The 27,727-nt window shown below is 44.7% G+C and overlaps 1 protein-coding gene across 2 annotated transcripts in view; it reads right to left on the bottom strand.

Annotated features, from left to right (window-relative positions):
• Positions 1-1,369: 1,369 nt before the first annotated feature.
• Positions 1,370-27,727, bottom strand: part of LOC120050401 (CYFIP-related Rac1 interactor B-like) — a 35,708-nt gene continuing 9,350 nt past the window's right edge. For both annotated transcript variants that reach the window (XM_038996987.1, XM_038996988.1), the window contains exons 2-12: positions 24,961-25,049; positions 11,961-12,043; positions 11,419-11,540; positions 10,743-10,848; positions 7,123-7,262; positions 4,865-4,942; positions 3,585-3,701; positions 3,374-3,453; positions 3,056-3,182; positions 2,856-2,926; positions 1,370-2,191 (exon numbers count right to left, since the gene is read on the bottom strand). In XM_038996987.1, coding sequence (XP_038852915.1) covers positions 2,122-2,191; positions 2,856-2,926; positions 3,056-3,182; positions 3,374-3,453; positions 3,585-3,701; positions 4,865-4,942; positions 7,123-7,262; positions 10,743-10,848; positions 11,419-11,540; positions 11,961-12,033 — 984 coding nt within the window. In that variant the 5' untranslated portion in view covers positions 12,034-12,043; positions 24,961-25,049 and the 3' untranslated portion in view covers positions 1,370-2,121. The remainder of the gene's footprint in view (positions 2,192-2,855; positions 2,927-3,055; positions 3,183-3,373; positions 3,454-3,584; positions 3,702-4,864; positions 4,943-7,122; positions 7,263-10,742; positions 10,849-11,418; positions 11,541-11,960; positions 12,044-24,960; positions 25,050-27,727) is intronic.

Genomic DNA, 27,727 nt, shown 5'->3' with positions numbered 1-27,727 from the left:
GGAAGAATTTCAGTGTTTCTTCTGTTCGGGTCTTCACATGGTTTAGCAATGAGAGGACGAGAGGGAAAACGTTAAAATGTAGAAAGAGGATCTTGAAAGAATTGAGCAACATCCCTGGAATGCACTGTACAGGGAGAGGGAGGTACACTGATCATTCTCCAGATATTTTTAGAATGACCCATTTAGACAAGGAGCTTATATAAGGGGAAAGATAATGAGTCAAACAGGATGACTCATTATCTTTCCTATGAATGAATGAATGGGCCAGACATGGAATTTGTTTGACATCCTGCTCATTTTTTCAAGGAGAGAAGTGTTCCATTACGAACAAAAAGACCGCACAACATTGGATATGTCAATGTTGACCTATGTGCCATTAAAGTCCAATTTTAACATTTAAGCCTCAAGTCACTAGTTCGCTGATGTTTTAAAATCAAATATTAATCAAATATTAAATTGTTCCTTTATCTTGGAGCCAGATTCATTCAAACCACAATTAGCAATGTTTGTGCAGTAACTTAAGACGCCCCCACACGCATTTCAAAGTAGGAGTGCTGATCTAGGATCAGGTCCCCCATATTCATGTATTCTTATTCATTGTGATCGAAAAGGCAAAATTGATCCCGAATAAGAATTCTTTCTCTTAAAACCCAGGTCTAAATCATTTAGAGAATGGCAACCAGTAAAACACTGCATCCACTGAGGAACGGAGTTGCCCACACGTGCCTTATGGTCCCGTGTGGCTCAGTTGGTAGAGCATGGCGCTTGCAACGCCAGGGTTGTGGGTTCGATTCCCACGGGGGGCCAGTACAAAAAAGTATGAATGTATGTACTTGTAAGTCGCTCTGGATAAGAGCGTCTGCTAAATGACTTAAATGTAAATGTAAATGTGCCTTAGACCAACCAGGGTTTCACAAACTCGGTCCTGGGGGGGATGTTTTGTTTTTTGCCCTAGCACTACACAGCTGATTCAAATAGTCAACACTTGATGAGTTTGTTATTTGAATCAGCTGTGTGCCCGGGGACCACGTTTGGGAAACCCTGCCTTAGATGACCCCTCCTGGCCCTGCCTCCCATGTGTAGCGTGTAGATAATACTTAACTGGTGGAGGCAGATATAGCGTGACTCACTCATCTGTTGTCTTAGCTGTTCATTGTAGTTCCATTTAAATGTATACTCCATACTGACTCACAAATTAATGTTATTCTTTTCTTTTTAGCAAGTCTGTTTGGTGAGTCAAACCTCCTGTAATGGATTTAATTGCCAATCTAAACTAGAAATTGGTTGTTGAAAAGTTCTCACCCTACCTACGTTTGACTACATGCTGTTTTCTAGAAGAGTTGCAGAGGCAAGTAGAGAGAGTAATTTGTAGAAAACAAGTTCTCTGTTTATTTTTTCCAGCGGCAACATACTGTTAACAACAGTACAGACTCCCAATTTTAAATTGATTTGCACACATCACAGTTTGAAATTTTAAAATAAAAAATACAACTATGAAAAATGACATACAACAAATCAAAACCTATAAAAAAAAAAAGATAAAACACTAACAGTACTATCTTTTCAATAATCTCAATTCCGACGAGTACCATTCAGAGAACAAAACATTAAAACATACAATTAAGCGGACAAATTAAACTTGAACCATACGTTTTTTGTTTTTTTAAATAGAAGGAAAAGACGTAATTTCGTCATGCAGAAGATGTAATATTAAATAATAAATCAAACAAAAATAATATATTTCTCTATATAACTCTTTTTTAAATTTTCAAGTCAAAGCACTCCCATCCCTTACACAGGGAAACAAAAACTATTTAAAAAAATAAAATAAAAAACTGAACCCACAATGATGCTTCCATAGCTGCCATATTGTTGTATGGCTTTTATGGAAAACATTTAAATCTCAGCAACATCTTTTTGGCACAGAAAAGACGTACATAACGGCAGTAGCATTTTGCTTTATAAAAAGGGGGCGGAGATGCAGCTCTTACTCCATTTATAAGAAAAGAAAACAAGAAGGAAAAAAAAAACATTCTGTGCACCGACGTCGTTGGTGAGAGAGAGAGAGTCGATGTCTCCTGAACCGGGTGTGAGGCGAGTGGTTGTACCAGAGTATCAGTCCTACTGCTGCTGCAGCATGCTCTTGATGGTCTTGTTGGTCGATTCATCATTCAAATGCTTGGTTGTGTACCTGCAAGGGACAGATGAATCGACAGACCAGACAAGACGGATGAAGACAGAGGGATCAGTTCGGGGATCTGTGAACGTAACACGACTGCTCTACCGGAAAGGGTGTCAAGAGTGTGAGAAAGCCTTGTCGACAGTTATTAGCTCTGATATTTGATTTCCTAGTCTCCCCTCATAGACGGAGGTGCAATCCCATACAAACAGAGAGAGAGCGAGAGAGAGAAAAGAGGGCTGGAGGCGGGAGGCCTTGGAGTGACCTCACACGACTGGAGGAAAGCGACTGAGTATGCCCGAAGGCCCTGATGGTGTGATATGCAGATGTGAGTGTGGTTGCCATGGAAATGGCCATGTCAGCTGCGAACAGATGCAGGTGTCAGCCACTTAGATTTGAGAAAAGAGTAGGGGGCCAGGGGTCAAAGAAATGTAATCCTCTCTGATCTTCTATAAATCTAAAACTGTGGGATTCAACATTTAACTCAAAACACTAGACATATCGATTTGAATCCCGAGTAAATAATAATGAAGGGAAAGTGGCCAAATATGGCTGTATTTTATGTCACAATAAGCATGTGTTAAAGTGTGAGGGGAAAAAGGTTGCAATGATATTCAGTCAAACGTCTTCTGTTAACGAAAAGAGTTGTTGATGCTACAGAAACGCTGGGCCTTACCTGAGAGCGTTTAAAAGGCCTTCTACGCTGTTGGGCGGTTGATCTCGGAGGACCTTGATGCACCCTTTCATCTAGGAAGCAGAAAACGCCATGTAAGATGAATCAGTGTTTGTGTGTGTGTTTGTGTGTGTGTGTGCGCACGCGTGTCCAATCCTCTGGGACTGGGAGCATGCAGGAACATAGCTCCTCCCTGCACTCACATCGATTTTGGAGGACTTGGAGAAGGCTCCGACAGGATGCACGTAGTCGTACAGGATGATGACGCCCACCATGACGCGCAGGCAGAATGAGACCGTCTCCTCACTGGTGAAGCGGCTTCGGTACTCCCTGGAAACACAGACACAGATTGCTGATATAGATCAGGTCCACCCTGCCCATATAACTATATTCCTTATGATCTAAAATGCTAAACTGATCCCAGATCAGCACTCCTACTCTGAGACGCTTTAAGAATATGGGCCCAGATCATCTGCAGTTTATGACATGATCTTGATTTAGTGAGGACAGGAATCACTTACGGCGTTTCCAACATGACTTTGCACACGCTCGCCATTGTGCTTAGGCAGTCTGTCGTGTTCTCGATGGGTAAGTTCTTATTCTGAGCAAACAGAAAGAGGGGATGTTTTTTTTCTTCTGTAAACGGCATTGTTGTATTGGTCAATTTGATTACTAATGAGAAAAGTGTCAAATGTCAAGGTTGCCAGGTAAGGAAGCTGTGAAACCCCTCACCTCTGAGACAAACTTTGTCGTGCTGTCGCTTAATGTCTTCAACATAGGCGTGGCGTCGGCGTAGAACAGAGATATCCGGTTGGCCATCTCGTTGTTGACTTCATTCTCCCCCTCTGCCTGAAAAAACAAAACAAAAAAAGTCACCGTTTACCGTGGATATTATTGAGCCAGAAGTTGCTGGTCGAGAAAAATGTTCAGTAATGGCAAGGAGATGCTTTTCCTGCCTTAAAGACTGCCTTTATTTTCTAATGCGGAATGAATAATCCCCCAGAACGTCAAGACGTGTCACATAAAAAAATGATCACGTTTGAATAAGAACAAATGTATTTTCCGCCAGAACAGATACGTCTCGTGTCTTTGTATAAAATGTCTCAGTGATTCCAGTAGTCAGTGCGTGAATGCTGAGTGCAAAGTAATGCTCCTTTGTACTGCTGAGCTGGAGGGAATTTTCAGTGGCTAGCTAGAGATGGTGTTGCGTCCCAAATAGCATCATATTCCCTACATAGTGCACTACTTTGGACCAAAGCCCTATGGGTAGTGCCCCATCAAGGGAAAATGGTGCCATCGGAGACGGGCTCTAGCAGTGACAGGTCTTAACAGTTGGACCGTCTGGGGGCCATTTGCGTAATGGCATAAAGCTGCTGCAGGCCAGACACAGACGTGTGTCTCGAGAACAAGAGTGAATTCTGTTCATTTTATACACTAAAAGAGCTATTGAAAAATTCAGACTTTTCTCTGGTGTCACTGAAAAAGGTATCCCGTCAGTCTTTTTGAAGCACGGCTGGGTGGAGAAAGGAGTCTGGATTGTCCTTTGGACACCTGTCATACTAAATCACAAGAATATTCTCATCTGAACAATACTGCATTCCAAATCGTTTAAAATATCAGGAAACATAATACTGAGCCCTGAGGTGCTCCAATACATGTCCCTTTCCCCATAAAATGACTGGTGCGGGGGGGGGGGGGGGGGTGTGTGTGTGTTAGAGATAACACACTTAACTTGTACTGCCTTTAAATGTATTTATGACAAACTAAGTGCGAGATCTAATGATGAAATAGTTGTCATACAGCCCTTAATGCCCCTATATAGCCTGTAATGTTAATGGCCCCATGTAGAGCAGGACGAACACTTGGCCTCCTGCTGAGCTTGATGAAGAGGAAGGGTAGAGGAATAGGGCACAGGGTCTGTCTGGGGGGGGGGGGGCGTATCCCAGAGGGTCTGTGGTGTAGACTACCAAACTGGAGCTCATCAGCCCCATAGATTATAGACGTCAGCTCACCGGTGTATTGTTGATCCGCATGCGGCTCAATGTTCTCCTGTAATAGCTGAAGTCATTCTGGATGGCAGGGTTAGTCATCTGCAACACAAGGATTAACGTGAACATTACAAACAGGGCTTGGCGCATGCGTGTGTGTGTGTGTGCGCGCGCCTGCCTGTGTGTCCGAAGGTAGAACACACGGCCTGCGGCAGCAGACATTCAGCTCTCTGGATCAAATGCACCATCGTCATGACAGGATGTTTTAGCAAACGAGGCAGATACATAGCTGGGGGCGGAGATGGAACGAAAAGGACATTGATAGGATTAAAATCTTCCATTTATTTACTGAAGCGGATTTTATACCGCTGGATATTTCCTCACCATTCCTTTAAACTAGAATGCATTTATTTTCACTTGTCAATGAATTAAGTCCTTGTTAGCTCCCTTTAGCAGTGGCTCAGTGTGTGTTTGGCATCGTGACAGAAGCATCAACACTGAGGACGAGAGGCTGAACAGACAGTACAGGTTCGAGAAGGGGTGGGCAAACTACGGCTCAGATTTCAGCCCGTGGGAGGTTTGAGTAAAGAAACATGTACAAATAAAATGTTAAAAAACGGGGATGGGGGGGCTTATTTTTATGAGCAAAAAAAAAAACACTCCATGCCACTCTTGAACGTCTAAAACTAGATAGAGTATACAGTAGATAAAACTAGATATATAGCCATGTTCTTACTACTCGTTAGTTATTCACTGTATTTATTCCTTGTGTCACTATTTCTATTTTAATATTTTTTCTCTCATCTCTGCATTGTTGGAGAAGGACACGTAAGTAAGCATTTAACTGTTAGTCTACACCTGTTGTTTACGAAGCGTGACTAATAAAACATTAGCGGATTTGATTCCATTTTTTATTTGAGAAAGTAAAGTACGTATTTTTTTTGAAAAGCACCCTTTTTCTGGCCCTCAGATTTTGACAAACAAATCAGTCCCCAAAAACCTGTGCATCCCTCCGTTGAATTTCGAAATCCTGATGTGGCCCACGAGCCAAAAAGTTTGCCGCCTTCTGCCCTGCTGCCTTCCTTCCACAAAGAGGATCATTAGACCTTGCCTTGAGCATAGCTGACCTCCAATAAGCCACTGGTCAATCAGTGGGCCCCGTCCGGCACATCAACCTCCTGCTCCTCCAATGCAGGAAGACGCCTCCCTAATTACCCCTAGCAGCACATTATTAGCCCTGCAGTGTCTTAACGCCTGGCCGGCACGAGCAGTATAGTAATTCCACCATAATGGACTGGTACCAAGTCTATGTCCACTTAGCTACAGCTAGACGGTCAGTGCTAGTGGCTAGTGCCAGGGCCAGACAGCCCCATTTCACCAATGAGTGGCTTTAAAAAAATATATTTAAAAAAAGGAGGCAGGCGGGTGGGTGAGTGTTCGAACTAGGTCAATGCCTGTGGTCGGGGTAAGGGGAGTGAAAGATTGATGAATGGTGCCTGGCATGGCACCTTGCACCCCCCTACCTTCATGCTTTTAGACCCTATGCAGGGTATGGGGAGACTGGGCAGGGGGGCTGGCTAATTGGGGCGTCTCGGCGGACTGCCTGGGGGTGTCAGGGTGCTGGTTTGAGGAGTGTGTGTGGAAACAGGGTGCCTAAAGAGGCCTTGCGAGTTGTATTGTAGTATCGTCTGCGACTCAGACAAACAAGCAATCTGTGGGTTTTTCCCCCTGGGATCAACTATAAACCATGTTTCTATGTGTTGAAGACTGGTGCCCAAATAAGGGGTGCTTCCCAAATGGAACCCCATTCCCTACATACAGTAGTGCACTACTTTTGACCAGAGCCCTATGGACCCTAGTCAAAAGTAGTGCACTGCATAGGGTGCCATTTGGGATGCAACCAAAGAGCCCCAGCCAACTACTATCCTATTAGTCTTCCCTATCCACAACATCATTGTTCATTCATTCATTAATTAATTCATTCCAGCAGTGTAGAAGACCATAGAATTACAGCACTCCCAGGAAACGATCCTAACGTACCAATTAAATACTTATTATATGTTCAGGGTCTGAGGCGTAATCATGTACAGCACTAACACCTAATTAACAGGGTATTAACACCTTGTTATGCTAATGACAGCGCTAGCTAGCTTGCTACCAAAAGGAATAGGTGACCCATGTACAACCAACAGCAGCTCTAGCTTAGGTCAACAACAAGCGATGAATGAAATGAGAATGCAAAATTGAGTAAAAATGGAGGCCAGGGATGTGATGGCACGTACTTTGAGCTCGTCGAAGCGCAGTGTGAAGTGCAGGATCTCGGCGAACTGCTTGGCCAGCGCCTGCTCACGCTCCAGGTGCTGAGTGGGGTCGTCGTAAGTCTCACTGGTCAGGGGTCCCAGCAGGCTGTGCAGCGCCGCCTCTGTAGCGCACGGACGAGGAGAGGGTGTTAGAGACCGTCGTGTGTCGTGTATGATTAGTTTAAATATCTGCCTAATAAACATAACAATCATGAAGAACATCATGATATCAAAATGTATGCCAACTAGAATTTCCTGCCTCTGTTAGACAGGGACAAGGAGAGTGTGTCAGATGAGGAGAGGGGGAGAAAATGTACAATTGTGGATTGAATGATAAGTTAAATATCTGCCTAATAAACACAACAATCGGCATGTACATTATGACACAAATGTGTGCCAAATACAATTGCCCTGATGGGGGGGTAGCTGTACAAAACAGGGATATGCGATTGAGCGGTGATTGGCATAGGGCCCTGGGCACAATGTGGGGTTGAGGAGGGGAGAGGTGCCTAGGGAAGAGCTGTCTCTAGGGGTGAGGGTGGGGGATGGGAAGATCTCCTAATCCGATAGAGATGAGACATGAGCCTAATTATCTCATTGTAACGAGAGAGGGGGGGGGGGGTGCGCTCTTCATCCAGGCTTACCGCCATTGTTCAGACAGTAGGTAAACACAAAGACATCACATGGCTTTATTTGGGTAAACCACACAGTTCTGTAGTAACATACAAGCTGTACAATGGAGCAAGCGGCATTGACTATCTGCATTGACCCTGTTGACACTAACCTTTTCTGGCTCATCACATACGCTGCTGCTACTGTTTATTATTCATCCTGTTGCCTAGTCACTTTATTCCTAACTATATCTACCTCAATGACCTCGTACCCCTGCACATATACTCCGTAAGTTATCATTACTCATTGTTTATCTAAATCTCCACTAGTATCCAGGCAAACTGTGCATTTCCCGAAGACCTAACGCAATCGATACACAAATGATTTGCCTGCATTTCCATGTCTCAAGATAGCCAACGGAAGCACTAAGATGTTAACCATAAATAAACAATGACAAAACCGTCCATGAGGGAAAATGTGGTTTCAGTCAGAGACTGAAGAAGGACTCAGTCTAGACTCACTAAGATGACTAGATTTACAATAATGACATAACCCTGAAAAACCAAACCAAACCACACTCTAATCTGGTTGCACAATAACGCTAACTTCCGCATGGACGCACACAATCATTACGCTGAGCATCTATTTACTCTCAACTCGTTTCTTACCACTTTCAGTTCAGCACAAGGTATATACAGATACGCACACCGCCATAAGCCAGGACGAAAACAAATGGAGACCTTTGGCCATGATGCTCACTTAACAGAGACAGTGATCCACAGAGGGAGGTTTTTCAGAGGCGGAATGCAAGCTGGCAGTGCAGTCAGAGCAGTCCAGTAAATTGAGCACGTTGGCTATTCTGTGATGATCCCCTGATCCCCATCTGCTTTGGCCAGTGTATTGCTTCTGCTGCAGCAGCGAGGAGGGGGCTGATTTAAAAATGGCCTTGGTGATGCACCCCCCACCCTCCAGTCAAAACAGAAGTTGAGATGGGTTTAGGCCTAGTATCTGAATCGAGGCACTATCACTGCTGGAGGGGGAGGAGGGGAAGGACGTCTGATCCCATTAGGTCACGGCAGAGCAGGCGAGCGGTATGCGGGCACATAGACTAGGTGGGCGCTGCTGCGGAGCTTGGTTCACTTTGGGAGAGGAAATGGGTGGGAGGATCAGAGGGCGGCGGGTATTTACTCCAACCCTGCGGTCAACGGGCTCCTGTCCTGAAGATGTCCATTGGTGGAAGCATCACATTTAAATGAGGACTAAATGTGATGCGCTACTAAAAATGATTAGGCAGGAATGATGAGTGACAGTTATGATATTGTGGAAGGTTGTTTCAAAGGTAATGTCATGTTGGGAAATACGCCCCCAGAAAATTGAGTAATAACACAGAGACGTCTGATAAAGTCATCTCTCAGCCAGCAGTCATCCTCTCTGTCTGTCTGTAGGGGAGTCAGTCGGCGGAGAAGGTGGCCCCCAGAGTCAGAGCAGTGGAGCGGGGAGATGACCTACTGCGCTGCGATTATCCAAAATGTCTCATTCATCCTCCAAACCCCACTCTTGCTCTCTGCCTGCCTGCGGGGATGGGTGTGTGTGTGTGACAGGAACTCTCATTCAAGATTTGCCGAAGTGTTCACAGTGCCCGCTCAGCTCACGAACTGAATTCTGATGAAGAAACGCTACCGCATAGGCAGTGATCACCTAGAGAAACGAATGACAGTTTTAAAAAATGGGGGCACCGGTGTCACGACATTTGTACTTTTCTAGGGCACGCACCATTTTTGCAATAGAGAACAACAGCGGGAGAGAGATGAGGTGGTAAGATAGGCCAAGTGGTCTCATTTAATGTAGAGAACGTTTCTGTGGCCAATTTCAGACTAGTTTGTTTGCTAAAGTTCGAACCAGAGTTAGATTATTTGTTCATTTTGGTTACAATGGAGAACATTAAATAATGAAAATCAAATAAATCTTATTCAGAATTAATTAAATCAAATGCGTGTCACGAACGCGTCATTTTCCCAATGCACCTACAGTATGATGTTCGTATTTCATCAACACTGTCGAGTACAAGCATATTAGGCTATAAAACCACTCAGATGAATGATTCTTCTAATAACATAGAATAAAGAAAACTGTTGTTTTCACATAGCACCCTCTTGAACTGACGCATTCTAGAACACTGAGTAGAGCCATGTATTTAAATGTTGGATTGTTTAATTAGAATGCAGGTGAAATCTATTAAAAACAGATTTTTTCTGGGAGGGTCTGCATTTCGATAATGCAGACCTTGAAAGCTAACGTGACCCGATCACACCTCCTCCAACCAGCACCCTGACACCCGCAGAGACTGCAGTCTCAGCCGCCCGCCACTAGATTAAGGGGTTAAGGTCGGCAAAAGGAGGGGGCGGGCTGCTCCTCTCTCCCTCGGGGTCATATCCCCCCCTCTCGTCGCTCTCTCTCTCCATGATAATGAGTCCTCACCTCTGGGAGGAGGGGAGTATCAGGTCTATTCGGAGTGCAACGCAAGCAAGCATCATGTTAATGAATGCAAAGCTATGGGGGTTTGCGCTGCATATTTGTTTGTGTGGGCTGGGAGTGTGTGCGCGAGCAATGCGTGTTCATTTCCTGCAGTCGATATCGCCGATGTGATCGAGCATGCAGACGGCTAAGGTCACAAGAGGGGTGTGTCTCTTACATGTAACCTCTAGAGAAGCTGGAGCTAGTCAACCTCCGGCACAGGCGTTTATATGACCTTTTGCATTAGGACATTGCGTACCAAAGCTCTGAAGGACGCACATCACTAGTCTCAGTCAGGTGTGGGTGTTGTATTATAGGGCTACATATTTAACCTGAAGCACGGGACTGGGGCCGTATCACTCGTCTCAGAGTAGGAGCGCTGGATCAAGGATCCGGTCCCCAGCTGTCCATGTCATCTTTATTCATTGTTGTCTTAAAAAGGCTAAACTGATCCTAAAATTAGGCCTCAGACATACCTAATCTCTGGGAGAACTGGTAGAACTTCTTGAGTTTCCCCACCAGGTGGACCACGGCCGCCCATGCCGCATCCTGTAACGCCTCGTCGCCGGGGTTCTGGATCGCCTGGCAGATAGAAAAGACGAGATGTTTATTCAAGTCTGAAGAGTTTAATCACCTTCTGGAGCCTGATCAAGCCACTGGTCTATAATTAAGCAATAAGGCCCGAGGGGGTGTGGTATATGGCCATTATACCATGGATTAGGGTTGTTCTTAGCACGACGCAACGCGGAGTACCTGGATACAGCCCTTAGCCATGGTATATCGGCCATATACCACAAATCCTGAGGTGCTTTATTGCTATTATAAACTGGATACCAATGTATTTTTACTGCTCTAATTACATGTTGTGTCATACCCGTGGTATATGATATACCAGGGCTTTCAGCCAATCAGCATTCAGGGGTCAAACTACCCAGTTATAATGAATGTTTAAGAGTTATTTTGGGTCTTGTATCTTTGATCTCCTGACGTGGGCCCGTATTCATAAAGAGTAGGAGTTCTGATCTAGGTTCTGTTTTTAGAACATAATGGATAAGATTACTTGGACAAGGAGGGAGGGGCCTGATCCTAGATCAGCACTCTGCTAATCTGAGATATTTTGAGGAAACAGGCCCTTCTCCCAAAGTCCTGTACCTCTCTAATCTCCTGACCCGCTCCCTTGTACGCTTGCAGTTCGTCCAGGACTCCCCGAGCGTCCTTCAGCACCAGGTCCACCTGCTCCCACACCTCTCGTTCTGCGTCCGTGGGCTGAGCATCTAGTGGACACAGGAAGACAGTCAAGTGGGTTTTTCTACGTCTGGGAGGGAGTCTACAAATAGAGGTGAAGAGGCGCTAGTCTGCAGACCTACATCTCTATTCTGATTGTTATTCCAATCCAGACAATCCAATAACTTGATTATGCCATTCTTAGTGCAAATTTAGACAAAATAAAAAGACCTAGCTAGCTAAGACAAAGTCAAACAGTTCCTTTAAAAATTGTAATTCATTTTCTCAAATCGTGTTTGTCAATGGCCACGCCATAGCTAACAGAATAGCTGGTGATGCAAATGGGAAATAGATGAGGTTCTGTAGCCTCTGGGCAGAACAGAGACAGACGAGGGGGTAAGAAGGGCCACAGCTAAAACAAGTACGATTGGAAGCTCAAGTGTGAAGAGCGAGATGGTAATGAAACTCACTTTCAAAATCGAGGAAAAAATTGGGCTCTTGTTCCAGATCTGTGCAAGTCAGAACTTTTAGCAGGTTCCCCATGTTACGATGCCTGCGGAGACAAATAGAGAAAACACAACAATAAGATTCAACTTCATTGTGTTGGTAGCTAAGTGTGGTGGTATTGAGGGGGGCACACAACCCTGGTGCCCCCTCCTGTTCCTCCTCTCTGCTCCAGTGGCCCCTGAACCCCAGACCCCCAGATGGGCCCTCCGAGATCCTGTGTGGTTTTCCTGTGCCGAGCCTTGGCCCACCAGATGTCCCCAAAAAGCCCACCCCCCCTCCTAAAATAGTATCTGAAATAGGGGAATCGCTCTGCCTTGGAGAAGAAGTCCAACCGAGTGTGACGTCTCCGCTTCCCTCAATTCCCTCCTGATAAGCATTTACATCTAGCGATTGCTAACAGCCGTTATATGCAAACTAGTCTGTTAAATTAGCTTCTATGTTCCTTAGGGAGGGAGGGCCACACACCCTGCACATGCACAAATTCAGACGTTAACCTAACAGTGTTCAGAGTTTAAATCCCGACCGTCTCTACAATAGGAAAATGACCTGGATGTCTTATCATGATCTGATTCCCACTACAAAAGTGAGACATTCAGGACTTTGCACTGTTTGTGAATCCTACATGAACCCCCATGGTGAACATTTTCCTAGCCTGAGTCTGTTTCAGCACTTTTGCCAGCTCCATGTTACCATTATTATGCCAAAAACATGGCAATTTGGTATAACAATTCCACACAGGGTTGGCAAGAAAACGGAAACAGACAGGCACTCAGGCGAACACATTCCAATCACAAAAAAAAGCACTGCTTCAAAAACACTGAATTGTAATCTCTAGTTGTTTCCAACCAGTCAGATTTCCCAGAAGCGAGGCAGTCGATTCCTGGAAAAGGAGGGCAGAGGGGCGTGTGGGGAGGGGAGATAATCTCACCTCAGAAGGAGTAGTGTGAGAACTAAGCCCCCTATCCTTCCCCAGCCTCTCTCTGCTGTCAATATGAAGGCCACAGATTCACCCAGTACCTGGAAAACACAGTGAAACCAACCCCAAACCGAGCCAAGGGAAACCACTGCTGTACAGTTCTTATCTAGTTGGAACAGTGGGAGAAGGAACCCCTGCTGTCGGCACTGTGGGTGAGAGGCTCCCGTGTTGTGCGTGTGTGTGTGTGTGTGTGTGCACAGACAGGTAGGCAGAGAGAGACAGACACACACACAAATGTTCTTAATAATGACAGGGCTGAACACATTAGTTTGAGCTTATTCCAAAGCATGTCGTCAAAGTTCATTCCTAGCCAATGACTCATACTGAGGACAGTGAATAGGAGTATGGTACAGGACTACACATTGTATGCGCTACTGTACAACACTTTCCAATCCTGAGGTACAATTTAGACTGTCGGTCACAGCACTGAGTCATTCCCTAGAAAGCCATGTTGAGGAAACAGTATAAAATATAGAAAATAGGGGGCATAAACATGTACAGTTCTGCAGAATCAGACAGCCTGGAGCAGTCACACAGCCCAGACTCTGTCGAAGTCTGATTGCTGCTACAGTATTTTGGACTGTAGTTTATGAGTGCTCCTACTATGACTGTAGTCTGTTTCCCGTATTCACAAAGCGTCTCAGAGTAGCAGGGCTGATCTGGGATCACGTTGGTAGCTAAGTAGTAGCTTATTCACTATATTATTCAAAAGGCTAAACTGATCCTAGATCTGCACTCTTACTCTGAGACGCTTTGTGAATACGGGCCTATGAGAGGTCGTACAGTATTATGACTCTGGTCTATGATCGCTCCTACAGTCTATATGACTTGGCTACGCTACAGGCAGTGTTGCCTACGCTACAGGCAGTGTTGCCGTAGGCTGAGACAGCCAGCCAAACGCCAGGCAGCCAGCGGGATGTAGGTCATAATGTCTCCCCGTCTGGAGCTGTGCGTTATGTAATCAGGAGTTGACATCCTGTCAAGACAACACCTTGCCGGAGTGCATCTCTCTACAAGTAGAAAGCACAGAGACCTGGTCGGTTTGTACCGTGCTGAGAGACAAAAGGTCAAGACTCCCAGGAAATTGCATTGGATCAGGGGTAGAGGGAAGGCTCATTTTGTCTTGAACATTCAAGTGCTGCTGCTGGCTAGGTTGTGACAGAGTGAGGTAGACCGGTGACAGCCAGGTGACACCTTTGTGACAGGCTGAAGATGGCTGAGAGATGTAACCTTGGTGACAGGGTGAATAGTCTGATTACCGGTGGCAGGTTAAAACAAACTCAGAGTGAGACTCAGTTGCAAGTCGAAAGTCATTGCAAACGAGGGATTGTGAATGAGTGAGTGCAGAAAGCAAGCTAAGTGACAAAGTGATGCCTAGAGGCAAGTTAAAGCTACAGGCTAGTAACAATAAACAAAATATTCCCTTCTTGTGGTTGAATTAGTAATGATGAATAAATACAATTATCCTTTTAAAGCCATTTTCCAGATGTTTTCCAGGCATCCAGGACCCATTAATTCTACCCGTGTCTACACTAGTACTCCCTGCCACTATCATAAATAATCTCTCCCTCTCCCTGCACACTGACCCTGTTTCCATGTGACCCACCGCACCACCTGCCTCCTGCCATGCCCGGCCCCGTCCTAACACTCTCCACTAACAAGACCTGAGTGGTGTTGCTACACACTGGCCCCTCCTTGGAAACTCACTGGCTGCCTTCCTACTACCTGGTACCTGTGGTAGCCACATAGCTGAGAGGAAGAGAAGGGAGGAATCACCCCGCTGGTTATCCTCAGATGGAGGAGAGAGGTGCAGTCACCTCACCCTGCTTTTGAATGAATAGGCTTACTCTAGCCTACATGCAGTGTGAGTGAGCTTGCCCTGGCTACCTACGCCTTTCCCTTTGCCTCTCTGAAAGGGGGCAGTAGAGGACTGAGTGACTGAGCTGAGCAGGAGGAGGCGTGGTCGTGGTGCCACCATCAGGCTCAGCGAGCTAAACACGGGCATGGCCAAACACTGCCAGGGCCAGCACCAAAGGCCCACAGCTCCCTCGCTCAGTCTGCAATGAGGTCATTTTAAGGACTGGGGATTTGCAGTGGCTTCGGCTTCGCATTTCAAAGTGCAAGAGAGGATCCTCCAGTTCACGGAAAAAGTTGGAGTTGAAATTAGGGCAGTTTCAGTTTTTTTTCCTCCCCGCCAGCAGAAATTAACGTTGAATTACAGACCCCAGGTTCGCATTCAAACCAAATGAAAAGCTAAACCTATTAATGGTAACCAAAAAGCACGCACACACACACACATATATATATATGCATGTGTATCTCAAACACTTACTGGTACAGTAGAAATTATAATGTGCCAGTGATAAATGGTAAATGGTTGGTGGTAATGATCAATTGCTTTAAATAATGGGTGCGTGAAGAGGAGTAGAGTATTGGAAGTGTTTAGAGTAGAGGAATGCAAGAGAAGAGACAGGAGGGGGGTGGTTTTATGCCCCTCCCTTGGTAGTGAAGGTTCTGATGTGTTAACAGGAGCCCCGACCCCGTGGACAGAGGACAGGGTGGGGTTGTTTTTGTTTTGGACCCCCCCACTGGGCGATCGCGTGCTCGCAGAGAGGAAGGGGAGGGGGGGCTCGTCTAGGGCCAGGGGGCACTGCTCACAACCGCTAGCTCAACGACACTCTCCTATTGGCTGAGCCGCTCTGCCCAACCATGCGCTGTATCCATGGAATCCCAAAAAGCTGGTACCATTGAAAACAAGTGGGTAGCCAATCAGACACGAGCTCTGGGAGAGGAGATGGTACAGTAGTAAGACCTGAACATGAACGCACATGAATATATTAATACAGATGAGGTAATGCCACAAAAACAGAGGATTAGGGAGGGGAGCGAAGGGATCTGGTGAACAGGCAGTGAAGGAATTTTTTCCAGCACCCAGCACTATCCCGCTCACGGAACTACCTGAACAATTTCACTAAGCAAATTGTGACTTGAAATTTTCCAAATTGCTGTCATGTTGTGAAATTTTAAAAAAAAGTGTCAATGTACAAATCATTCACAAAATACTCATACTGACAATATTCCTTCTCGCAAAACATTCTAAATTGTTTGGATTATTTCAAGGTAAAAATGTGAATGGACTGTGATAAAGACACAGTGGAGGAATAATAAAAACATGAGTGATGAGACCTCCGCTGCATCAGTACTGAAGAAGATCCCAATATTTAGTGCCACGCCCATTGAACGTGGTGACCCCAGGATGATCCTCCCAGAGTCACACACACACACACACACCATACCACCCCAACCGTGGAAACCCAGCAAAACAATCCTGGACTGGAGGCTCCGGGTCTGCAGAGGTGTCCTAGAAAAACAGCTCAGGGCTGCAGGGTAATGGGGATAGTGCTGACATTCCACTACTACTATGCTGCTCTCTCTCTGCAGCAGCATGCGGATCCACGTGCCGACCCAGTCTTACTACGGCAGTGATGCCCAGCCAGCGGGGGAAAACAACGCCCTCCTTCCTCCCCTCCCCTCCAGACAGACTCAGACAGCCCGCCGCATCACGTGGCCAATGCCGTGGAGAGGCTGAGCGCTCGCCTGGGGCTTCGAGGGGGGGATGGGGAGAGGGTTTGTGTGTGTGTGTGTGTGTGTGTGTGTGTGTGTGTGTGTGTGTAAAAATGTATATAGGTGCATATTTGATAGAAATTATTTAAATGTGTATTTAGATAAGGATGTATAATGTGTGTCAATAATATGTGGTTATAAGATGTGCATGTGGGTGTGTATTTTGGGGAGAAACAGAGGAGCGTCAGTCAGAGTGCTGCAGTGGCGGGAGCAGAGAGGCAGCTTTAAACTTGACCTAGATTCTCCGGGTGACACGCCACATCGCATTAGCCCAGTCAGCCAGGCCCAGACCCGCCGGAGCTCGCTGATGCTGGCCCGATCGGACAGGCAGAGAAAAAGGGGGAAGAACTTCCCAAATGGGGCTGGCACGCATTTCCCCCTGCACCCCCTACTGTACCCCTTACCCTCCCCAGTGAGTCAACCCCACCCAGCTGACTCTGTTGGGAGGGAGCTTACTGGGGCACATGGTGAGGAGAGGGAGGGGGGCCATGGGCAGGGGACATGCAGTTTGTTTGTTTATGGTTTGAACTTGATTAACCCCGTGGCCACGCCCCTCCGTGTGCTATATTGTAGTAAACACCATAAAAAAAGGGCACCAAAACAGATTCAACTTGCAAAATAAAAACAAACCTTCAAACCAGTCAAATAGAGACCAAACCATAACAACCACAATAAATATCATGACTGACAGCTAATGCCACTCAGTCTGCAGTATCATCATGCATTATTAGGCTCACCATAACAATGCTACTGCATCTCTAGCACCTTGCTGATTGAGGAGGATAACTGCAGTCATGTTTTTCCTCCTGCTTTGCATCACAATGTAGCCTACTACTTTTACAATTCAACACAGATTGAGGCCAAACTACAATTAATGCACATTTGGAGATAAAAATAAACCGCTGAAATCTAAAAGAGACCAACCAAAGCAGCAGAAATCACAGAGAGAGAGAGATGAAACCAGGAGCTTCAGCTAAGCCCTCATCTATGGACTGCACCTGATCAAAGCCAGAAACCATGGAAACAACTACAGTAGGCTAGGCTACACACACACACAGGGCTTCTGAAACAAACACATTTTCATCAGTTTCATCAATACATTTTTCCTTATCAAGCACACTGTGTTAGGCTACTGTTTCAAAGGATTATCTAAAAACTGTAGACTACTTTATACTCAACTTGATATCATGTAATAAACAATTATCAAATGTTTATGTAATAAACAGGTAAAACAACTACTAAAGGTCACCCCGGCACTTTTTTGGTAAACAGTTACAGGGCTATTCTTTAAGACGCAACGGCTATACCATTCATTCAAAAGTCGACAGAGCAACCTCTGGATCACTGCAGTGCGGTGGATAAGGGCTGACCTGGTGACCTCCATGCAGACGACTACAAATGGGGTGTAATGGGGCAGAGAGAAACACTTCCCCACAGCCCCAAACCCTCCACCCTGAAGACTCCTCCAACTCCTGCCTGTGGGGGTGGTAGTTAGTGAGGGGTGGGGATAAGGTGGGGCACAGACTGCATGTGGTAGGTCACCCCCCCCCCCCCAGGCAGCTCTCCAACTCCAGCCCCAGTCACTGCAAACAGCCCCAAACCATCATTACACAAATGACCTTTTGACTGTGTCGGAGTTATGGACGCCACACAGAACCCTTCAAATCACACTCTATAGGCGGCAGAATGTAGGCCCATCAGCATCTCGGAGAGAAAGTGTATGACATTTCAGATGAAAAGCAGAGTAAGTAACATGGATCGGTACGCGTTTTGGTATTTTCAGAAGAACCCTCACAGGATTAAGGGTGGGGCACAGTTGAGCATGCTGAGGTTTGGGGAGATGATGATTCTCGGTACAGATGCGCCTGTATCTTTCAGAATGCATTGAGCGCCCTCTGGAGGTGATGGACAGCAGTACATTGAAGACGTTGCGGAGGGAGAGCGACCACTCCCAAACTCTGAACCATGATGGTAGGGACACACACGCCAACTTCAGCGACACATCCTTCAGGCACCACCGCAAAACTAAAGACGAAGGACACTGATTGAGATATTTATTTAACAACAGTCTTTATTTCCCCAGATGTTTGGTCCACGGTTTAATTTCCCCAATTAACCAGATCTCCAATCAAAACATTCAAAATCATAATTGCACACGCATCAACCCTGACATTGATGTGGAGTCACTTTTTACTAAAACCACGTTGGATTCATTAGCATAACCTGTTGTATTAATAATATATGCCATTATGCAGACACTTTTATCCAAAGCGAATAGCAGTAGTGAATGCATTAAAAAAATATATATATATGTGGGTGGCCCCGGTGGGAATTGAACCCACAAGCCTGGCATTACAAGTGCCATGCTCCACCAACCCAGTTGGGTCTCAAAAGCGGTAGAGAGGTCAGGGTTCTAAATGTTGTCGTGCAACCTGGGCTACTTGCTGCAGCCCATCCTCTAACATAGGGATACCGCCTCAGCTCACAAACACTGCAGTAACTCCTCAGATTAGCAAACATCTTGTCTTGCACTGCATCAAGGGCAAAGAGGGGCTAGTGTCAAACAATTGGCTTAGAGCGCCACCCGGTGTCTATTTCGAAATATACAGGGTAACATGTATACACTACATGACCAAACGTATGTGGACACCTGCTCATCAAACATCTCATTTCAAAATCATGGGCATTAATATGGAGTTGGTCCCCCCTTCGCTGCTATAACAGCCTCTATTCTTCTGGGAAGGCTTTCCACTAGATGTTGGAACATTGCTGCAGGGACTTGCTTCCATTCAGCAACAACAGCAATAGTGAAGTCGGACACTGCCGTTGGGCGATTAAGCCTGGCTCGCAGTCGGCGTTCCAATTCATCACAAAGGTGTTCGATGGGGTTGAGGGCAGGACTCTGTGCAAGCCAGTCATGTTCTTCCACACGGCCCTTTACAAATCATTTCTGTATGGACAGGAAAGGGCCTTCCCCAAACTGTTGCCACAAAGTTGGAAGCACAGAATCGTCTAGAATGTAATTGTATGCTGTAGCGTTAAGATCTCCCTTCACTGGAACTAAGGGGTCTAGCTCGAACCATAAAAAACAGCCCCAGACCATTATTCCTCCACCACCAAACTTTACAGTTGGCACTATGCATTGGGACAGGTAGCGTTCTCCTGGCATCCACCAACTCTAGATTCGTCTGTCGGACTGCTAGATGGTGAAGCGTGATTCGTCACTCCAGAGAACGTGTTTCCACTGCTCCAGAGTCCAATGGCAGCGAGCTTTACACCACTCCAGCCGACACTTGGCATTCCGCATGGGGATTTTAGGCTTGTGTGTGGCTGCTCGGCCATGGAAAGCCATTTCATGAAGCTCCCGACTAACAGTTTTAAACACCAGTCAGCAACAGGTGTGGCTGAAATAGCCGAATCCACTCATTTGAAGGGGTGTCCACAGTGTGCATTTGCAATTGTCATAATTAGAGACAGTAATACTATAATTCCTATGGCCTGCATATGGCCTGCCCTATAGGACAGACAGACGTCTGCAAGATAAACAGGAGACAGAGAGAGAGAGCTTGCAGAGAAAGGCCGGGCCCAGAGAGAGAGCAAAGAGAAAGAGCGAACAACTAGTGTGACGCTCAGGGGAGCGGAGGCTGCCGAGGTGAAGAGCATGTCAACCCTACAGGAACATAAATAATCAGCAGACACAACAAGCCACTCTGAATATCACCCACCACAGAACGATATCATCTCTCATTTCCTATTCATGGGGATGTGGGGCCTGTGTGTGTTGCAGTCTCCCAGATGTTCGCCGAAAAGAAAGTCATAGATATTTTTGACATGACAAAATTTCCTGAAGGCACTTTACCAAGTGAAAAACATCGCCTAAATCGTCTTCATCCACACGATCCATGAGTGTCTCTCTGTACTGTATGTGTAGTTGCCATTTTGTGAAACACTGAGTTCCAAAGGCCAAGGAGTACTACTGCTCAGAGAATGCTTGGCTACACAGAGTAAGTCAATAAACAACGGATGGTGGAGGCAGTATGCAAAGTTATGACACTACACAGTGACTACACATGTGAAACATATTCATTAAGACATTTGTACAAACTAATCAAACGCACAACCCATCATATACATTCGCTAGTGAAAGTCTACACACCCCTTGCAGTCTTCACATTTTGCCGCCTTAAAATGTGATCTCAAAAAGGGACTACATTCCATTTTTCCCCCTACCGATCTACACAACCTACTCCACGTTTTCAAAGTGAAAGACAAATGATTGAACATTTTCCAAATTAAAAAAATTTGAACAATGAAGATGTCTTGATTGCATATGGGTCATTGCACCAAGTAGGTGGGCTCCCGAGTGGCGCAGCGGTCTAAGGCACTGCATCTCAGAGCTTGAGGCTGGTTCGAATCCAGGCTGTATCACAACCGGCCATGATTGGGAGTCCAGTAGGGCGGCGCGTCATTGTAAATAAGAATTTGTTCTTAACTGACTTGCCTAGTTAAATAAAGGTTAAATAAAAAAGTTCAAGTGCCTTTTGAGTAGTGTAACTTGGTAAAAAAACAAACATTTATTTCACCTAATTTTTACATTCTGTTATAAAGACCACATATTCAACTTAATAAAAAAAAATGTTTTCCCCATCTCAAGAGGTTAAATAAAAATACCATAGTAAGTTCCCATTAATAACAGCCAAATAAAGTAACAGGGTTGGCTGTAACATGGTTGATGACATTTTAAAATCAGCCATAAATCCCCTTGTGACAGGGGGAATGGAAGCTTGTTGTGTGAAAGAGTAGAACCAGCTCACCTGCTTTTACACTGATTTGACTATTAGATGTTTCTTTTGAAAAAAATATTTAAAAAAGGAATAGTTTCACTATAGGGTTAACCTTAAAATGAGGGACAGGTTGTTGTTTGTTTCCTTAAAATGAATCCCTAAATCACATGAAGTAAATAATAATCATCAGAAATGACTGACGAAGCAACATAACTAGGGCTTTACAATGATAGTAAAACCTTCGAGAAATGGTGGGGTTAAGTGACTTGCCAATGAATTTTGGCACTTCAGTGAGTCTTTATTCATATATATATATATATATATAAAAAAAACAAAAAAAGATTGATTGAATTTCCCAAAAGAGCACTTCATTTAATGTAACAGGCTTTTAAAATGCAATATGTGTGCACAATTTCTACTTAAAATATCAAAGGGACCCTTTCGTGGAACGACCCATAAGTCTTCACACCCCAGAGTGAATACTTGGTGGAAGCACCTTTGGCGGCCAATACAGCTGTGAATCATTTTAAATAAAATTCTACTAACTTTGCACAACTCTTAGGGCAACATCGACCCATTGTTTTTGTCAAAAATTGCTCAACCTCAGTAAATTTGGTGGGGAGTCATTGATGGACAACAATATTCAAACCTTTAGATTTTCAAGCAAAATTATGTCAGGACTGTGACTGGACCACTCATGAACACAACACTTCTTGGAAATACTTTCTGGTATGGCTTTGGCATTAATTTTTTTTGTAATTGCCAGGCTGAAAAATAAAACTATGCCAGGGTTAGGTTGAGGCAGGTTTTCCTAACTTTTGACCTTGGCTTTTCTCCAATCATATTTATTTTTATTCTGACAAAGTCCCCAGTCCCTTCCAGTGAAAACCATACCCATTGCACAATTCTGCCACCACAATACATGAAAATAGAGTTTCACTTCACTTAATTTCAGCCAAAACATTAATTTATTTGCTTGTCTTGCAGTATTACTTAACACCCTTGTTGCAAACAGAATGGATGATTTGAGGTAGATTTGTTTTTTAACAAAGGCTTCATTCATTATGTTTACTTTCTGGCCTAGGCCAGTAATGTGGAGATAATGCAGTGTTCTTGATCCTTTTATATTTCCATTATTGTGGTGGCAGCGTCATGTTATGGGTATGCTTGCCACCGGCAGGGACTGAGGAGTTTGTCAGGATCTAAAGAAATATGAAAGGAGCAAAGTCCAGATAAAAAGTTAGCGGAAACGCTGCCTCAGTTGTCTGAAAAACTAACCCTGGGATAGAGTTTTATTTTTCAGCGGGACAATTTCCCAATTTTTTATGTCAAAGACACAGCAGAATGGCTTTCCAATAAGTGTTGATAATGGTCCGGTCTCAATCCTGCTTAAATCTGCTTATTTTGACAAAACAATCTATGTTGCCCTAAGAGTTGTGAAAAGGTAGAATCTCATTCAAAATGATTCACAGCTGTAATGGGTGCATAAGATGATTCCACCAAGTATTAACTCTGGGGTATGAATACATGTTTTATTTTGCATCAATTTGGAAAAAGGTATATACATTTGTCTTTCACTTTGGAAAAGTTCGGTAGGTTGTGTATATCGGTAGGGAAAAAATCTATTCAATTTTTTAGAAGTAATTTAAAAGGCAGCAAAATGTGAAGACTGAAAGGGGCGTGTAGACTTTTTCTAAGCACTGTATGACACATCATACCATAGTCTACGGATTATATATATTTTTTTTTACATCACCAGCTGGTGGCAGTACTGCCTCATTATTATATATATTTTTTTACCAGAGCTACAGTGAAAAGCTTTACCTCAGGCTACTTTACTACAGTACACACCTCCCCTGGTTTACAGAAGCTAATCTTACCTCAGCGTTCAGTGAAAGGAATGCCGCATTCACTCGATCATCTCCACTCTGTAGTTACAACTTACCACTTCCCATCTCTTGGCCAAAGAGTCACAGACTGAAGTCTGAGCTAGCTAAAATAGATTAGGTTTCCCGCTAACCCGGTGGATTTGAGTCTCGCAGGGACACCAATGTAGCTTTAGCCAAGCCATTATTGCATTAACAAGTAACAAATTGCATGATAATCATGATATTTCAGTTAGGCTACGGATTTAATGTAAAACCCTTCATGAACTGATGTTTAACCAAACATACCACACAGAACATATAAAATGGTATTGGCTTATTTAGTCCTAGACGGCTTGGATTGTCTCCAGCTGTATCAGACAGACAGGTGGGAAGCTGTGGAGCGAGACAGGAGGGCAGGTAATGTAACAACGTGCTCTGACACCTCTGATTAGGCCCAAGATTGACAGCTCCGCTGCCACGCCATGGTAACGGTCTCCAAGGAGACTGAAGGGAAAATATAAACAAGGGAGGAAAAAATCCCACAAGCAGGAACTGTAATAGTGATGTTATCACCCATTTCTAATTCTGACTGATCCAGTGTGTCTGAAAGGAAGCTGTGGAAAATTCTAGGCTTAGTTGTAGCTAGGGCTTGTTGTGTAGGTGAGGTGCTCCAGAAAATCACAGTAAAAGCTTCCATCTGTATACAGCCACACTAGGACACAACAGACATATTAGCCTCCACAGAAGAACACCTTGCCTGTGAGGGTCAGGGTCAGGGAGGGTCAGGGACCTAGTGTAACAGTGTTGCTTCCGTCCCTCTTCCTTGATTCAACCTGAGCTCGAACTAAGAACCCTCTGAACACACCTACAACTTATCTGTCACTCCACAAAGAACTAATTCAAGTTCTCAGAGCAGGTGACATCACCGATAGAACACTACTAGCACGCACAGCTAACTAGCTAGCCATTTTACATTGGCTAAACTAGCATAACAAAAATAAAACAAACTATCACAAATGTTCAGACAGAAACCCGGCCGAACTAACTATTAATCAGATAGAAAGACCTAAGCCACTGGACTAAGCTCGTTTGCTGTCAAAAACACATTCCAACACTTCGTCTTGACTGCCAGCTTCACCTCCGTGAGGTCAGACAACCCCTGGTGACCCAGTGACAAACCCTAGTTACATAAGCAGCACTGCCACCAGCCTTGGAGAACAGAGCAGGAAGTGGAGGCACCCGCATTACTCCGACCGAATCCATGGCCCACAACGCACTTAATTTCCATACCAGCATTACACAAACCGTGTTCACATTGTGACCCTGATGGGGAAAAAGTAAAACGACAACGTTCTTCTAGCTCCAAATAATAACAGGAACTTAAAATGAAGAGAAAAAGAACTATGCTTAAGAGTGACCGCAGTTAGAGCTGAAGTTCCACAAAGTCATTTTCCACTTGAGGTAAAAAGAATCCAATAGAAAGGCATTGTAGCAGAATAGCATATTTTGCTGTGGTGTTACAGTTGAACCCTAAAGTTAGATGAGTCAGGACATGACAGCAGTGGGTGTTAATAGCTCCGGGGTGAAGATTCCCCTAGTTACAGAACTAGGATCCGTTTCCCCTTCCCCCAATCCTAACCTACCATTAGTAGGGGAAATGCAAAACTGACACAAGATCAGCGTATAGGGGTAACTTTGTGTTAATACTAACCAGCAGAAGCTCTGGAGGTGTCAGTCAGGAGGAAGGAGGCCGAGCCTGGCGGGTGGCCAAGGTCACAGTCCTCCAGCGGAGGTCAGGGTCTGAAAACAAAGGTTAATTAAGTCAGAGTGAGTCAAATCATCCTCCCAAAACAAATATGAACAGTCTTTATCAACTAATTTTCTTGCTCCTTCTTCTTCTTTTTGAGACAAAACTTAACCTGGACAATATTCAACATTCCTCTTGGTCTACCCCTCTGGTCCAATTATCATGTAAGAGGTCAAAAGTTTCACTTGGCCACAACAAACATTTCCAACCTCCAGGACCTTGATTATCCCTAGATTACTGAACACTTAACATTACAGGCCACATGAATGCAATGTTACCAGAGGTTGAGAATTTATTGGACAACAGTCAGTCACAGGTGCAGCCCTTCATGATTCTCACGCAGACTGGGTTTCTTGAGATGGGCAACGTTGCAGTAGTCTTGTAGAAACTGGGAGGCACAGCGGCCAGACGCACACCACTTCCTATTGTGCAACACTTCCTCTCATTCAGTGTGTACTTCGGCTTTTCCACTGCACTCCCTAGTACACTTCCTCCTGTTAGGCTACAATAGGGCCCAGACAAAACATTCTTAATGTTTGTTCAACCAAGACTTGTGTTCACTGCAATTCAAATCAGCCAATGGTTTGAGGGGCAAGTTGGGGGGGGGGGGGTCCTCATTGTCACAACCATAGACATTGTATTTCTATGGTCACAACAATAAAGCCTTTTGAATTTGACACACCAAATAGACATAACCATGTTGATAACTACAACCAAGGCTTTATAGCTAACTGACCCAAGAATGACCAGTCCCAGCACTGGGTCCAGACTTCTGACCCACCCTTTGAGAATCACTGGTGAAGAGAACCCTCATGACAAGATATCCTTCAACCTGATCTTTTAAAACCATTTGGATTTGAAAAGCTACTTGAACATGAACCCCAACCACACTCCTCTCAAGTTCTCTGGCCCTTTCTGGAGTGTGGTTGAGTGCAGGTTCAGCAGACGGAGACAATTAGGACCGGGGGCGCTGTACTATTCCACGATTCATCAGCCTGCATACAAATAGGCTGCGAACAAATGGCCTGCCATAATGAACTAGCAGTGCTCATGCATGAATGTGATTGGACTTCTAGTTCTTTGACTTTGGCCTACAACAACCGAACGAGTCAGTCACTCCGAGTGAGCTCTGGAGAGAAACTTTCAAAGATAACTCTTTCAAAGAGTTGGCTGACACAAGACTTAGAAACTGAAGAACTTTGTGCACAAAGTCCCCTCATAGTTATACTTGTGGAAATGGGATATCAAATATCTACTTCCTTTCAGACCACCCTTTATGTTTCACTGTAGAACCTTATTACCACTGTTTGTTTATGATACACTGTGGTTTTAAAAGGGGCAGTATCGCCATAGCAAGGGGCTCTGGGTCTATATCAAATAAAAATGGACTTGGCTTGTCACTTTGGACATTAAGTGACATCGGTGCCAAGGCATCATGGAATAAGTTTACGGATCATTTAGCAACACCGCTACTACGCTTTAACCCCACCAATGTGATGTGGAATAAGAGCTTTGGTTTAGATTGTATTCACTGTTCTAAGATACAGGATGTTCAAGAGACTGCTGGGTCAACTTGTCATTTCTATTATATACACACACACACGTCTTAATATGTAACACGATAGGCAGAATTAAGCCTGAGCGAACTAAGCAAACAACGATTTGAATATAGATTCTATTTAGACCCTGATTGTAGGACGGTAGTTGACTTAATTTTCTAAATTACATTGTGATAATGGCCTGGTAAACAGGTCCCATATTATACCGGTTGTAGCTACACTGCATCTGGAGTGAGCATTCATTGACACACCCTAGGGTCAGTGCTTGATGCATGTGAAAGAAACATTGATTGACCCATTGCATGTCAGGTTTCTTTAAATCGCAATAACGGTACCCCGAAAAACAGATGAGCATCATAAATGCACAGGGCATTTAAGTGGAGAGAAACAACAGCAATTTGTGTAGTGTAGAAACGGAACTTCCTTGAGTCTTTGAAAAAGAAACGGACCGCCAACAAACGTGTTTGCATTTACAGAGAGGTCAATATGTGGGACAGCACATGTTGGAAACTACAATGTGCTGTCACTATGAAGCAGGCCATCATTCAAATCAATAGCGGCTGATGTGGAGTCAACGCATGATGATTTGCATGGTCCGCAGATCCAGGGTCAGTTGGGAACATGACTTTCCAAGAACATTAGGTTTGTGTGATGATCCCAATGCTAGAAGATTAGAATAAGAAGACAAAGCAACGTTGCATTTTAGAGGATAAGCAGTCGCAGCTCTCCTCTCCCCCGTCGTGTCGTGCTGAATAAGAATGATCCACTCATGAGCAAAAAATGAGCTGTTTGTCAGAGTAGTAAAAAGGTCGGCTGACTACGAAGCGAGGGACACAATTTGTTCAATTAGCTGGTGTTGTTTTACATGTATGATACATTCTCAATTAAAACGTGCGTTACCACGGCAACAGCTTCCAGTTGCTCACTGTGTGAGATAGAGCTTAGAACCGAGGAGGAAAACTATCTCACGCTTTTTATTCAAGGGGGTGTGGGATGATCATATTCAAACTAGAGCCGGTTACATAAGCCTTAGGAACGAAACGCATCTTAACTAAGGTCTAACACCTGGCATCGATCCCCCCCCCCCCCCCCCCCGACAAAAACTGAGGCAG

The sequence above is a fragment of the Salvelinus namaycush genome, chromosome 7 (assembly GCF_016432855.1).
Source record: "Salvelinus namaycush isolate Seneca chromosome 7, SaNama_1.0, whole genome shotgun sequence".
Classification (NCBI taxonomy): Eukaryota; Metazoa; Chordata; class Actinopteri; order Salmoniformes; family Salmonidae; genus Salvelinus; species Salvelinus namaycush.
Note: the sequence above shows the minus strand (reverse complement) of the source record. Positions and strands in the feature narration are given on the sequence as shown.